A 16,659-nucleotide genomic window follows, 5' to 3' on the forward strand; every position below is an offset into this window, starting at 1 on the left:
AGTGAACCGTCGAAGCACAACACCTATAGCACACACCATTTTCTCTAAGCAGTGTTTGCCTTTCTTCTAGAGTCTTCGCTCTAAACCCACGGCAACGTCTCAGAGGATGAGGTTTGTTTTTATGTATAGGACACTGCTTTTCAACATCAATAGGTTCATTTTCGGAACTTCTTGTGGGAAAAAATCCGGTTGACGATGTTACACCCGTCTTGTGTGTAGACACGGCCATCCTTCTTTGCAATTGTCTTTTAACCAACGGTTCTGCTTTGATCTGGGTTGTACAGACTGCACTATAGCTAAAGCTTGGATCGTTTCGAGTACGTGCTTCCTGACAGACAAAGTCAGTAAGAAAGGAGAATGGAGGGAAGGTAACGTTGTACTTCCTTTTGTACTCAGAACCCTGATAAATCCATTTTTCTTGCAGGTGATAAGGCAGCTTCTCCACGATCGGATTGACTCCTCTGGAGGTGTCCAGATAAGAAAGTCCTGTCAAGTACCCTTCAGCTTTAGCAGACTGAACCTCACGTAGCAGATCTCCGAGCTCTTGTAATTTCAGAGGATCTTGTTTATTGATTTTTGGAAATTTCTCAATTTTGTCAAAAAGTGCTTTCTCAACCACTTCCGGGGATCCATACATCTCTTCTAGACGATCCCATGCCATTTTAAGCCCTGCATCAGGATACCTTATATTCACTGACCTGATGCGTCTCACATATTCTGATGACCGACTGCCTAACCACTTAATCAGTAAATCCAACTGCTCACTGGAAGAGAGTTTGAGCCCACTGGTGGCATTTAAGAAAGAGGATTTCCAAGCCCAGTAGTTTTCTGGGTGATCGTCGAATATTGTGAGCCCAGAACTAATGATCTCACGACGGGCAAGAAATCTTGCTAAATCACTCATTTCAACTTCTCCGTGGGAAGATGACTGCATAGGAACGCCGGAATTGAAAGTCTGTGCAAGGGGCCAGTAATTAACTGGACTGTACGTGGCAGACTGAGGCTTTTCAATCTTGTTAGCGTAAGGCTTTGAGACTGAATCGTTGACTTGTTCAACAAAATCAGGTGGCACACTCCTATGAGAGCTTTCCTTTAACTGTTTGTTTTCACTTCCATAAAGGTTCATGAAATCAACAGGTGGAGTGGCTAAACTTATTTCCTCAGGAGGAACAACAATGGAGTTATTTGTGTGCTGCTCCACATAATCACTCGTGCGCTGCACAGGGTCTGCAGCAGGAGCAATCGGGCTATGTGAATGATAACTGCCTTCCTCCATGCTCTCTACAGCCTCCTCTAATATTCTTGCCTCGGCCATAGCGGCAGCAGCCTCCTTTTCATGTTCTAGTGCTGTAAGACTGCCTTCCATGCGAACTTTTTCTACTTTCATTTCAGTTTCTTTCTTGACATAATATGCACGTGTACGCTCTGCCTCAGCTCTAGCTCGTGCTTTGGCAGCAGCCATGCTAGCCGATGTCCTACTAGACCTTTTTGATGATGCTGTTGAACGTGTAACAACAGAACTAGTTTTCAGCATCTTCTCAGTCTCAGATTTCATGTCACCCTCCATGACATAAATCGCATAGATAGTACCTCAAAGTTCAAGACTTGATGAAGAAATGAAATATGAGGAGATCATTCACTTGAGAGCAGACTCTGTAGCTTGAATGAAGAGATTCCGTCTTTCTATTGCATTGAAGCTCCGTCTTTTCACTATTCTGTCCCTGATGCAAGTATGTTGCACCTCAACAGATAGTTAAACAGGATGAGGGTTGAAGAAAAAGTCGAAACCAAAAAAAGTTCTTTTTCGGTGTTTTACTTAGAAATCTTCTTTCCCACAACGTACATTTTTTGTGAAACTACAATACAAACAGAAAACGTACATTAAGTATTAAGTATGAATAAAAGTAAATAGTAAGAAAGATAACAATAGTCTTCTTTGAAAATGTACAGCAAATGTTTTCTTAAATCCTATGAAATACTCTTTTTTATTAACATGGATGATATTAAATAAACACTTACAGACGATGGCCTCTTTGGCATGAAATAACAGAAGAATATATCTTTTATCAGAGAGACATCTGCTGCTGCATCACTGCTGTGGAGAAGTGAAAACTAAGATGGCCACCACGACCTCTAACCTAAGTCACATGATGCATCTTAACCAATTAAATAAAACCAAAATTAAATGACTACATAAATAGTCAGAACAATATGAAAATATTGACATTTTGCATAATAATCCATGTAGCCTACCCCCCTAAAATAGGCTACCACTTTTAATGCTCCGATGCAAAGTAAACCACAATTTCTTTTGAATAATATAACGCATAATTAATATAATATAAATAATACTGCACCCCTTTTAAATGTGTCAAATCTAAAATATGTGCTTATATTTCCTAAGCTACATGGTATTAAACCAGACTCTTTCTCGTTCTAAGAAATGCACATAACTTCATAAATACCAAACTTTCATCTGTGAATATTAAATATTAAATATATTAAATATTTAAACTATATTTAAACTCCCTCTGCTGGTTGTTTTTTGTCCTACTCTCACACTTACCCCTCATTACCGCCAGCTGATTTCCATTCTCTCATCATCACCCCTGTTTGCTATCTCCCTCTTTTGCCTTCGCTATATCTACCTCTCTTTTTCATGTCTGTGTTGTCGGATTATTGTTAAAACTAGATGCACGGAGCTGAGCGTAATCGTAGTAGTCTTGTCCTGTCTAAGTCTAGTCCTACGGTCTCATTCAGCGTTTCTTGTAGAGCCTAAGTGTAGTGGTTGTGCTTTCCTTCTCTGTGCTGTGCCCAGCGGGATTCGTAGAGGGTTGCACTTCTCACCTGTCCTCCTGGTCTCGCCACCCAAAGAGTAGCCTGGACATCCGGCTGTAATCCTGAGTTTCCCTTTGAAGAAGTGGTCAAGGATCCTGTTTATTTTATATATCCTCAGTTTTGTTAAACAGCCGTGCGGCACATCCTTATTTTCTTCATTAAAACGAGACTGAACCTGCCTTTGTCTCTGGACCCCTCTCTTTATCACATTGTTAATGTCTTAACAACATAGAAACTTCAATTTATAAACTAATTTACCTGTAAAAGAGATAGAATTAGGCGACAGAATATACAGTTTGTACAGTGTAAAAACTGAATGAAAGTGAATGCAATTAACATCCAATAAATGTTGATTTAAAGCAATTGATATTTTCAGATTTTCCATGATCTAGTCTAAAGTGAGTACTATTTATGGTCAAGAAGCATTATATAATTCTTTACATATGAGCTAATTAAATAGAACAGTAACAATAACAGTTTGTTAATTACAGTGACAATGAATGATGAACTAATTATTTGTATATAGTCTATTAATGTATTAACTGCAGTTTATAAACTACTAATGTTCTACAATAGTTTTATTACAAAAGTGTCACCAATAAAGTCTAATTACACTGTATTTAGGACAAACATGCACTGCAGATTATAAACTATATAAACAAAAAACTATATAAACATAAATTCATATTAATATAGCTGTTTGTTTGTTTTTTTCTTTACACAGACTATGTGGATGCAATTTCACTGCTCTTTCTTGTAAGAGTTTGTCTTCAGCTCTACAATCCTCAAATTCCCATCTAAATGTGCTGGACCTGAGTAACAATGATCTGCAGGATTCAGGAATGAAGCTGCTTTCTGAAGGGCTGAAGAGTCCAAACTCTAAACTGAAGATATTGAGGTTTGAATTTGAAATACTTGATTAACTTCCAAAACAATGAAAAATAATTAATTACAAAAAAATAACACTGTTAAGATTTATTCTGTAAGTAATACTGTGTTCTTCTTTTTTAGATTTACCTGTTGTAATCTCACTGCTCAGTCTTGTGGGAGTTTGTCACCAGCTCTACAAACCTCACAGTCTGTCCTGAGAGAGCTGGACCTGAGTAACAATGACCTGCAGGATTCAGGAGTGAAACTTCTTTCTGATGGTCTAAAGAGTCCAAACTGTCAGCTGGAGATACTTAGGTGAATGGTTTATCATAAAATAATTAATAAAATGCTACCATTTAGGTTGTTAAATTTTGTAAACAAATGTTGCCTCTGCTTTCAATGTAATTCCAGAAATAGTCAAAAACAAAATTTTCAAGCATTTATTTTTCATAGTTATGCAGATGTTTGTAAATGCAGATTGTATTAAGATTTAAATGAGCTGAAAAAAAAAAAGTTTCTGACAGCACTGAATAACCAAGCAGCACTATCTAGCAGTTGGTGCAGACCCTTAGCATCTTAGCTAAGGTCCAAAATGAACCCTTTCGCGTTTAACCCTTTCAAGATTTTTTAGGTGACCATTATTTTAGAATGTATTGCCTTATTGTTTCCATGGTGATGCATCATGCTTGTCATGTGACACAACACAGCCACAATAGATCTGTATGACACATGGATTGTTTTTTTTTTGTTCTTCTTGTTTTTTTTTTTCAAAATATTCACAAACATGCTCACTATATTATGAAATATCTGATATTCTGATTCTGAAATATGTGCAAATAAATATATTTGGTAATTTAAACACTTTCACGTATATCAACCATGTAAGTTGATCTATACTGGGTGATGGGTGATGGGTGCTGTCATGTTAGTTTGGTATGAATTCGGTATGTAATTAGCTACTGTGTTGTTCTTGTTTAGATTTACCACCTGTAATCTCACTGCTCAGTCTTGTGGGAGTTTGTCATCAGCTCTACAAACCTCACACTCTGTCCTGAGAGAGCTGGACCTGAGTAACAATGACCTGCAGGATTCAGGAGTGAAACTTCTTTCTGATGGACTGAAGACTCCAAACTGTCAGCTGGAGATACTAAGGTAAATGGTTTACCATAAAATAATTAACAAAATGCTACCATTTAGGCTGTTGAACGTTGTCAACAAATGTTGCATCTGCTTTCAATGGAATTCTAGAAATAGAGACAAAACTAAATTTGTATTCATTTTTTTTCATATTTATGTAGATGTGGATTGGTACTAAGATTGAAATGGCCTGAAACAATCACTAAAACTGCAAAACTGCTGCATTTCTAAATATAGCTTCTGACAGAACTGAACAAGCTAGCAACACTATCTAGCAGTTGGTGCAGATCCTTAACATCTTAGTTAGGGTCAAAAATGAACCGTTTTGCACATGAGTTTAAAATATACTAGCTTAGCCCCCAGTAAGTTTTTTTTTAGTGACCATTATTTTAGAATGTATCACCTTTGTATCCATGGCAACGCATCATGCTTGTCATGTGACACAACGCAGCCACAATAGATCTGTGTGACACATTGCCGTTTCCATAGACATTAGTGTGTATTTTACAAACTGTACATGTATGGTATTGCTAGTACTTGTGTGTATTTATGTCTGTAACCTAAAATAAACATTATATTGTTGAAAACACTGAATATTTATGATAATATGACAAGCACTCAGCATGTCCAATCTGGCTCTGCACCAGCCAAAGCGCAAAAGTAGATTTAAATTCAGCAGTTGATGACATGACATACTGAAAGAGCTAATCACACCAGTGTGATTGTATGTGTTAAAGAATTAACAAGGCTCTGGTGAGTATATGAAAAGGGTGTTACTTAACAACCCACACCAGCCTCCCATCAATAATCCCGTCTTCCACGCTACTATTTCTATGTCTGTATGAATGATTTGACTCCAGCAAATGCAATCATAACAGAAACCTAACCCCTGCCAACCACTGAAAATGCACATAGTATTGTGAAATAGTAGTTTGAAATGAGTAAACAGCAACATTAACTACATATCAAATCTATTTTAACCTGTTAACCTGTATCTGGACGTCGAAACACTAACTCTCTTTGTTTGCATACGTCAATATTTACGAATAGATTAAATGAAATGGGACAAATTTCATCAATACAAACTATATATCATTAAAAAGGACTAAGCCTCAAGCATCGAGGACAGATCACTGTTTTTCAATGGAAAGCTTATAAGGAATGTTATTATGTGTGTATTAGGGATATGTCGGTATCAAATTTTCCTGTTGCGATAAATTGCTCATGCTTTTATTACGGTATACGGTATTATCATGGTATTGCAATTTAGTTTTAAAAAAGTGGTCATAATACAGTATAACAGGTTAAATAACTTTTTTATAACAAAAATAACTGAATATTTAAATATAATTAAGCAATACAGAAAACGTATAAAGTTAAAAACTTTACGCAGATTAAAGAACTATAAAGACCCATAGGTATCACTTTACAATAATACTTCATTAGATAACCTAATGCATTAACAATCACAATGAGCAATATCTATATTTGCTTCAGAAGTTATTAATCTTTGTTAAAGAAAAAATACAACTGTTAGTTCATGTTATCTTATTAAATGACACAGTTGCAGCTGCTTTATTTATGGGTGTTTCCAGAGTAAATGCAGCTTTTTCTGCAGTTTAGTGCCATCTGCTGTCAGAGAGTGAATGTACTTTCATTCAGTGCACCTCTCATGTGTTCCCCCAAGTGCTTCTCATGCATGCTGTTTACATCAGAGCAGCACACGGGTCTTTCAAGCAGCATAAAGCGTGTTGTGCATTTTGACCAGTTGATGGGAATAGTATTCTTAAAATATATTCCAAATTCGGAATAATTTGTAATATATAATTATTAGTATATATATATATAAAAAATATATATATATATATATATATATATATATATATATAAAACCAATCTATTGTTTTCTATGAGCGAGTAAACAAGATGATTTTCACATAATTTTGAAGCAAAAATTCTAGGCTACAAGGTCCATGTCGGGCAGTTTTCTGAACAAATGTCCTCTAGGTGTTTTATGACCTTATTTCAGTGACTTCAAAATTTTAGTTTTCACTAACCACACATAAATGTTGTTTTCTCAAAAACAAAATCATGAACATACATCCTTGCAAAGTAGGAATTGCCAAACTTCATAGAAACAGCCTTTGAACACAGACACATTGTAGGCTAGTCTGTAGGTTCAGGAAACAGTCCTCCATAAAATGCACTGCACACATCTTAATATTTGGGTTGAATTGTTCCGGAACAGTGTTGTAAATACAACTTAACCCTCTAAGGGTATTTTTGGGGCCTTGGAGAAGTTTTGTCATGCCCTGAAAATTATGCTTATTTTAGTTTCTTATACACATCTAAATGGCTAAAGTCTAATCTCACTGTGATCTGCACAAACTGTGCTATAATAATATGTGAGCAGCAGTATGTACATGATTGTGTTTTTGAGAGAAAAAAAAAATGTTATGCGTGGTTAGTGTAAAACTAAAAATGTTAAATCACTTGAATAAGGCAATAAAACACATACAGAACATTGGTTCCTGGGACTTTTGAGAACTGGAGCTTGTAGCCTAGAATTTTTCTTTCTAAATTATGTGAAAATCATCGTGTTTTCTCACTCACAGAAAACATTATATTGATTTAAATTTTTCAAACTTTCAATTTTTTGCATCATTACTCCAGTCACACAATCCTTCAGAAATCCTTTGAACAATCTTATTTTCTACAAAAAACATTTATTGTTATTATTATCATTATTATTATCATTATTATTATTATTGTTATTATTAATGTTGAAAAGAGCTGGGAATATGTTTTCAGTTTTTTTAGCAGGGACAAATTGAAAGAACAGCATTGTGTTACAAGCTTTTGAGTGGTATAGTATTGTATATAGTTATTGAAACTTCATAATGTTTCACTTGATTATACATTTAGTCAGGAATTATAGTTTGGAAAAAGTCTTTGGAAAATGTCTAACTATTAAAATGTTTACACGTTATGTGAAAACTAGTGCAAGTATATAAATAAGTAAAAAGAGACTTACTCATGTTTATGATCTGTGCTGAATAAAGTGCTTCATTCTTTTTTCTGAGGAAATCCAAATCTCAAATCCTCAACCACATCACATCTTTTTGGGGTGAATTATGTCTTATTCCTCTCATCGCGAAGCAAACAGTAAAATAAAAAAACTTGAAGAACAGTCTGGTTCAGTGAAACATTAGAATCTGAATAGCGCGTTCAGCGTGGGGACGTGGTCGCATTAGAAGATAATGAAGGGAGAAGTGAAAAACGGAAATCACGTTGTGTTCATATGGATTGCTTTATCACAGAATATTTGTTTTCAGCAGCACTTGTTTAGTTTATAAGCAGACATTTCAGGCTTTCTATAGATATCTCTCTCATGTTTCTTCATTGCGTATTCACTGAGTTACACTTTGTTTTAATGACGCGTGTCTAAATGAAGATCAGCGCAGACAAAGGCTGCAGACAGCACACCTTGTTTGTTATCTTTATTGTATAAGTGCACAAAGTTTTGTTGTTATTATGTCTGTATGCAAAAAAAGTAGACCCTTTACAGATTCGATTTATGTATTTCTCTTATCTGTTCGATCAAAACTGAAAGTGTAATTTAAGTTCTTTTCAGGGTTATCAGGAGAAAATGCCTCATAACGCATATAAGCATTAATTGACTTCAGAGGGTTAACCACTGATTTCTAGTTGTGTTCTCTTTTGGAAGACCAAACAAAGTAGCTTCGCATTCACAACGAAACACATTGTCTCCACAGCATAGTGGCGGCAGCAACAATACTACAGTGAAAATAAAAGTTACACCTTCTTTCTTTACATAAACATTTGGGCGGCGTTATGCAAATCTTCCCAAACAGTGATTTAGACATGTGGTGCATGTTTCTACGAGGCGTTTTGGAATGCTGATGACCAGTTGAGTGGTCAGATATCCACTTTGGTGGCTGAACAAATAAAGGCTTGACACTCACAGTCTTTACAAATCCATTGTCCACATAGTTGATTGGTCCAAACTTGAGGAAACATTTATCGCAATTGAACAAAACCTTGATAGAGTAAAGGATTGCAAAGATATAAAGTAGATTGTCGCTTGAGTCAACACATGGATCAGACGAGAGGTCAAAGACTGTCACTTCCTGTATAGCCACACCCTCAGGTCTTTTATCTCAGAGGCCTTGCATCTCCGCCTGAGCCATTAGATGGGGTCAGCTTAAATAACACATAGAAATACACAAAATTAAACCAATTATCTTTGCATAAAACATACAGTATTTTGGTTTCTACAACCAGTCTTTTTGAAAGAATATCTCTTTGGATTTGAGAATTTGGTCTTTGTAACATTAGGGATCTTGTCTATGCATGAACAGCTTGTAACACTCCAAAAGAGAAAGGAAAACTTGAAATTGCATCATATGACCCCTTTAATTAGAATGAGGCTTGTGTGCATAGCATAGGTTTCTATGATTCTGCCTCCTCAGCACATTGCTCAGTCATCTTTAAAATGGAATATTCAGATTTTCAGTACCCAAACAAACTAACTGCACATATTAACAAAGTCTGTTCTGTCTCTGTGAATATTAAATATTTGACAAAAATGATGACATGGACTATTTCTGTATGTTTTTGTATTGCCAGATTGTCTGGCTGTATGGTGACAGGGGAGGGATGTTGTTATGTGTCCTCAGCTCTGACTTCAAACCCCATATGCTTGAGAGAGCTGGATCTAAGCTATAATCACCTGGGAGATTCAGGAGTCAAGCTGGAGGAAAAACTGGAGGACCCAAACTGCTCACTTTATAAATTCAAGTATGTCAAGTAGGAAGAGGTTTTCGGTTTTATTGTTTAAACTTTTCAGTGTCCCTGGTTATATCCATATGAGTCTACGAGTTTTAAGAGAATGCAACAATATTTAGAGTTTAAAGAACTCTAGTCTATGGAGTTAAATCTTAACTAATCTGCTCAGACAAAACAAATTGACAACCAAACAGTACTTTAACCCCTGGCCAAAATACAAGAGCAAACAATTAAAATTATAAAAATAGCAGCCTCCTCCCTACAGCTTCCATAAAAGGTAGAAACAAACATATTCAAAATGATAAATTATGTTACAAACATTAACAACTTGTAAATGAAGGAACAAAAAAGCACTAACTTTAAAGTGAATATCGTATGCCCATTTTCCACAAGTTAGTATGATTCTTTTGTACTACATACTACATACATGAAATCCTACTTTGGTTAAATTTTTTTAATGGTGGTGTAAAACAGCATCCTTTTACCTTGTCAAAACATCTCTGTTCTCTGCTAGCCAAGTTTCTTTAAATGATAATGAGCTACTTCTCACCTCACTCTTTCGTTTTGGTGTGTGTCTGTGTGTGTGTGTGTGTGTGTGTGTATTCGGTGGTGTTACCATCAAAAATTAAACTAATCCACTGCCTCCTCAGTGGCTCTGATGTCAGAAGAAAATGAAGACTCATATGTTTTTTACATCCAATTACAAAACACCTGTATCGCTTCCGAAGTTTCTATGTTGCTCGATCTGTATGAGTGACTGAATATGTGCATGTGAGCTGGAGTGAAGACTGAGTATTAGTTTAGAACATTTGTGCAATAACCACTTATCAGCAATGTAAAGATGATTTTATCAATATAAAACAATGAAGACATTACAATATTAATATATTAGAATGAGAACATTATTATCCATGGGCTTGAAAACAAGATGCAAACAATTAGTATATTGTACTGGTCAAGAGTGCCCAATGTTAACGTGAAACCTACACCATTACTGATTCTATACAGTTCTGGAGGCGCTACATAATGCAGAGATCAACTGTTTTCTCCATCTACAGTCAAGAGTGGACGGGGTACATATCATATTGTGACTGGTGATACACAGCCATACTAGCAACCACCCCATGTACACAGCAACACCTTAGCAACCATGTTTTGTACCTTAGCAACCTTATAGCAAAACCCTAGAAACCACCCTGAACATGTTATCAACTGCAAAGCAACCAAAACACGTACTTCATCAGTTACCAACCACATAGCAACTCCCTAGAAACCACCTTGAATACCTTTTATAGTAACTGCATAGTAACATAAATTTGTTCACTTACTGAATGTGAATCTGTGTGTGTTTTCTAGTGTGGATCTTGGAGGAGAATCCAGGATTACACCTGGACTACAGAAATGTATGTCTAAACACACACACACACACACTCACTCTCTCTCTCTCTCTCTCTCTCTCACTCACACACAAACACACAGACACATACACATGCGCACACACACTGCATCGTGGGGGTCACCTGTCAGAATAGATACATAATGGGGACCACCCTTTCCTATGACCTAAAAAAGAAATTATGTGGAAAAACTAAAAAGCCTGTTTGCCTCACTTAAGATTACAAATATTTCACTACAAAAGTTATACACCTGACATAGTGTTTACCTGTGGGAACCTTTCAGGTATGTCGTATATCTGGGTTCTGCCACAGACAACCAGTTTTAGTCATTGTGGGGATCAAACTCGCGCCCATTTTAGCATTTTTAGCACATTTCAAAGTATTAAACTAACTTCAACACATTTTTAAAGCATTTTAAAGTTTGTAAAAAGACAATCTACATTGAAAAGAATAGGAGTTCCAAACAAAAAATGCTCCATTATTTCTATGTAATACAAAGTAACATTGCTACAAACTTCATTTTGAACTTCACATTAAACTGCTTCTGTTTCACACAAATCCCGGCACAGATGTGCATGTTTAGATCAAGCTCATAGAAAATAACCAAAACAATCCAAGGTTTTTATTTAGCACAGTGGCTAGATTAATGAATAACCAGACGCCACCTGATTTTAATATTCCATCAACATTTAATAGTAATGACTTTATGAAGATGAGTAAGTTTTTTAGTAAAGCTAAAAGATTTACAGACAGTTGAGGTCCTTCAGACATCGTACTACACCAGACAGCAAATTAAGGCCTTTCCTATGACCTAAAAAATAAATTATGTGGAAAAACTAAAAAGCCTGTTTGCCTCACTTAAGATTACAAATATTTCACTACAAAAGTTATACACCTGACATAGTGTTTACCTGTGGGAACCTTTCAGGTATGGCGTATATCTGGGTTCTGCCACAGACAACCAGTTTTTAGTCATTGTGGGGATCAAACTCGCGCCCATTTTAGCATTTTTAGCACATTTCAAAGTATTAAACTAACTTCAACACATTTTTAAAGCATTTTAAAGTTTGTAAAAAGACAATCTACATTGAAAAGAATAGGAGTTCCAAACAAAAAATGCTCCATTATTTCTATGTAATACAAAGTAACATTGCTACAAACTTCATTTTGAACTTCACATTAAACTGCTTCTGTTTCACACAAATCCCGGCACAGATGTGTATGTTTAGATCAAACTCATAGAAAATAACCAAAACAATCCAAGGTTTTTATTTAGCACAGTGGCTAGATTAATGAATAACCAGACGCCACCTGATTTTAATATTCCATCAACATTTAATAGTAATGACTTTATGAAGATGAGTAAGTTTTTTAGTAAAGCTAAAAGATTTACAGACAGTTGAGGTCCTTCAGACATCGTACTACACCAGACAGCAAATTAAGGCCTTTAAAAGTCTGGAGGCATACAACTTTTTTGTCAATGGGTGGGTCCACAACCTCTGTGTCCAACGGCTCCACGATGATCATCGTTTGGTCTTCGCCAGAGTGAGTCTTTGTTTTTATATTGTTTTATGTGCTAAGATGCTAGCAGTAACGCAGCACATCTTAACGATGGCGTTAGTCTGACAGTCTTTAATGTTTCAAGGTAAAAGACTCTCAGAGGTCAAGCGAAACACTTCTGAAGACCTGGATTATTGTGAAGGAGGATGGAGAAGTCATTGTAGCTCATTGCAATTGCATGGCAGTGTAAGTAATTTATGTTAGCTAGGATGTTTACACAATGAGACACACACACACACATACTGTACTGCTAGCATACTGTGTACTTCAGAACTAGGGAAGAGCTTTAAGGAATAAACATATTGATTAATGTAAAGTGCTACTCCATCCATATTAGTACAAGTAGGCTATATGCACATCATCAAAATGTGCTTTATATGACACTTTGCCACTTGCCGATTGCATTTGATGTTTAAAAAATGTCATATTGTATTCTGTTCACAGACTATCAGAATCGTGTTCTCATGTAGAGGCAGTTCTTTTTTCCATTGAAGTTGGGGTAAAGATGCAAGATTCAGCTTCCTGCACAACAGAGAAGTGCAAGTGGCTGATGCCATCACATGTAAAAAAGGTAAGGTGACATGTTCACAGCAAACCAAATGTTGGACAGAGAATGTTATCTTGTGACACTTTTTGATAGTAGGCTAAATTATGATGTCAATAAATTAAAGGGATAGTTCACCCAAAAAACGAAACCATTTGTGGACCCCATTTACTTACAGAGTATTCCTTTATCCTGCTATGGAAGTAAATAGGGTACACGAATGGTTTAATTACAAACATTTCTCTAAACTCTTTTCTTAGTGTTCATAAGAACAAAGAAATTTATGTGGGTTTGTAACTACATGAGAGTGAGTAAATGATGACAGAATTTTCCCCTCTATGAGGGGATTTTCATTATATTTCATCATACCTAATGTCAGGGAATATTAAAGTATTTCTATTCTATATTCTGCATAAATCTGTGTAGCTTGTGACATTGTGGTCAGTCACAATTTCCCTGTTGGGCAAAGAGGAGTTAAGACAACAAAGACCCACATAAATACTCAATCCTGTGATGATAGCCTCACCTGTTTTCCTCACAGCCATCGGATAAACGGCAGATTTAAACTGCATATAGATATGTTATGGACCACAGAAATGTGGAGTTAATGATCGTCTTTGTGTTAACTTATCACTTCCATGCCCAAGAGTGAAGAGAGGGTCAGAAACATATGCTAGTTTTTTGAGACATTGAGCAAAAACTGTCCAAGGAGTGCAGCACTGATGGCTAGGGAGCCTTACCACAAAGAATTCATCCCAAAATCTTGTGTGCTTCCTAAAACTGTTCTTGAATACAGAACACCAGAGACAGACCAGCCCTGAAAGATCAACATTAGTTATAGGGTTATACGACTAGGGTTATGCAGGATTAGAACTAAATATTGGGTTAGGTTAATAGCATTTAAATCACTGAACTTGCTCTACACGTGCAATACAAAGTAATAATTTATGTTTCATGTGTTGCATGTGTACAGTTATGGATGCAAACATGAAGCACAAGCCAGAGGAGCATATGAGAAGCTGATGGTTCAGGAGCATGCAGGCTTCTCCTATATGGGCAGTGGTCTCTGGCTGAACCCCAAGTGGCCATACATGGGGTCCTCCCCTGATGGGGTTGTCGCTTGTGACTGTCACGGAACTGGCATCTGCGAGATTAAGGTAACATTACAATCTCTGTTGTAGTAAATTCCCTATATCTCGAGTACGAGTTAAGTCTCAAGTCCGAAACTGAGCAAAAAGGCAGAAATTATCTTTGTTAAAGGAAAACGAATCTTAACTTAGACAAATTAAAACATTCCTGTCTTTCAATTTGTGTGCACTTCATCTTCACCCAGGGCGTTGTGAATGTGTTAGCATTAAGCCTAGCCCCATTCATTCTTTAGTAACCAAACAGTGAAGAATTTAGAAGTCACCAAACACGTCCTTGTTTTCCCTATTTAAAGACCGTTACATGAGTAGTTACACGCGTATGTATGGTGGCACAAAATAAAACGTGGCGATTTTCTAAGCGGATAAAAAATAACTGTCTATTTGAAATTCTAACCTTTCATGAAGTATGTCAATTACTTAATGCCAAACTCTAGAAGCAGTGGGCAGAGAGATCTTGAACTTAAAATCTAAATACTTCAGTGGGAGATTTAGTCTCAGCTTCATCAAAACTAAGATGAAACTCAAAATTACAATATTGTGCAAAAGTTAATTTATTTCAGCAATTCAACTTTTTTTACAATATTCAAATTTTGAATTTGGGGTTTCATAAGCCATAATCATCTCAATTATAACAGATATCAACATGAAAGATCTCACTTTGCATGAATCTATATATTAGTTTCACCTTTTAAGTTGAATTACTGAATTAAATGAACTTTTGCACAATATCCTAATCTCTCGAGTTTCACCTGAAATTCATGAATATGAATTATGTGCATTTATGTGAAGTTAACTTTTTGACAACCTTTTCACAAACAGTTACACAGGATGATTTTCTGACAATCACATTTATAACATTTAAATAATAATGCTTGTTACACATCTTAGAACAATAATTTACCTTGATCATTTAATGTTCCATTGCCACTGATGTCCTTTGACTGTGAGTTGTCAGCTGACTGCTACGGTTCGGAGATCTCAGCTGTCTGCATTAGATCCACACTCTTAGCTGCCTGTTGGAGATTCAACATAGCCTCTGCTCATTCCGACCTTCTTTGTTTGTCTGCCTTGAGCTTCATCCTCTGCTCTCGTTGCAGAGATGCCTATGATTTGGGCTTAGTTTTTTGGTAACCGAGGTTGACTCTCAGAGCCCAGTCTACCGACTCTACGTCAACCAAAGCGCTAGGGCAGCCTAAAAAGTCACGATGAAGTCCAAACTTAATAATCATTACTAAGTAAATTAGCATTTAACAACAACCTATAGATATATAAACACAGTCACAAAAAAAGTTAGTTAGCTAACATACCTCCCACAAAGTGGTCGCTGTAGACATGGGCATTTGCAGACTCTGCTCCTCCCGACCGCAGACGTACGTTTAAAAACAACTTTTTACGTCATTTTTCTGCGGGCTTTTTACATTTCTCACCTTTATGAACAACAATCTTTGAAACTCTGCAAAAAACCTTTCCTTTTTCACAGTTTGAATGATTGGAGCAGCCATAAACTGCACAAAACATGGGCATTTTTACAGACGGCAGATCCTTGCTAATTCACTAATGATGTCTCTGTTTGTTTCTCTGTTTTGCCACAGGATTTACACCCCATGCTAACTAGGATTTACACAAGCTCCAGTCTGGATCCAGAACACCTGAGAAGAGATAATGCCAACCCATCAGAGGACCCCAGATGATGCTAACCCCCGAAACAATATACAGAACTAACAAATATTGCTACTTAATATGCAATCACATTATAATTGCTGTTAATAGTGTTGACTGTCTTGTATACATTTTTCAGAAAATTCCTGTAATTTGCACATAAACTGATCACCACTTGATCACATACATAAGCTAAATATTGTAGAAACTAAATTTTCTGTAAAGTTGCTTTGCAATGATTTGTATCATAAAAAGCGCTATACAAATAAAAACATCCATGAATTACATACATAACTTAGACGTTCCCTTCACTTTACAACAAATCCTATACATTTAACAAATTTATCAGAACAGAACAAGAATTAATAATATATAATTCTAATAGATAAATATAATGGCAGTTTATAATCATATAGGCTTGGCTACAAACAAACAAAAACAAGTAAATAATAATTTAAAGCAAAACATAAGGTAAGATTGGGCTCTCATTCGGGACAAATCCAAACATATATATAGTTGTGATGTTGCCCATTTCAAGCTTAACTCTTATTCATTAGGTAAAATAGGCTTTGTAGTTTACGCGTTTCAGTATTGACGTGAAAAAAATCAAAATGAGCAAAAATATGCCAGTGGCCTGCTGCTCCCGCCGGATAGCACTGTGACCATCTGTGCTGTTTCCAATGGATATGTGCGCATA

The 16,659-nt window shown here is 36.1% G+C and overlaps 1 protein-coding gene across 1 annotated transcript in view; it reads left to right on the forward strand.

Annotated features, from left to right (window-relative positions):
• The window catches only part of LOC127981585 (NACHT, LRR and PYD domains-containing protein 12-like), a 46,059-nt gene that overhangs the window by 13,879 nt on the left and 15,521 nt on the right, over positions 1 to 16,659 (forward strand). Inside the window, exons 3-6 of the mRNA XM_052585507.1 lie at positions 3,850 to 4,023; positions 4,687 to 4,860; positions 9,496 to 9,656; positions 11,010 to 11,057. Coding sequence (XP_052441467.1) covers positions 3,850 to 4,023; positions 4,687 to 4,860; positions 9,496 to 9,656; positions 11,010 to 11,057 — 557 coding nt within the window. The remainder of the gene's footprint in view (positions 1 to 3,849; positions 4,024 to 4,686; positions 4,861 to 9,495; positions 9,657 to 11,009; positions 11,058 to 16,659) is intronic.

The sequence above is a fragment of the Carassius gibelio genome, chromosome A4 (assembly GCF_023724105.1).
Source record: "Carassius gibelio isolate Cgi1373 ecotype wild population from Czech Republic chromosome A4, carGib1.2-hapl.c, whole genome shotgun sequence".
Lineage (NCBI taxonomy): Eukaryota > Metazoa > Chordata > Actinopteri > Cypriniformes > Cyprinidae > Carassius > Carassius gibelio.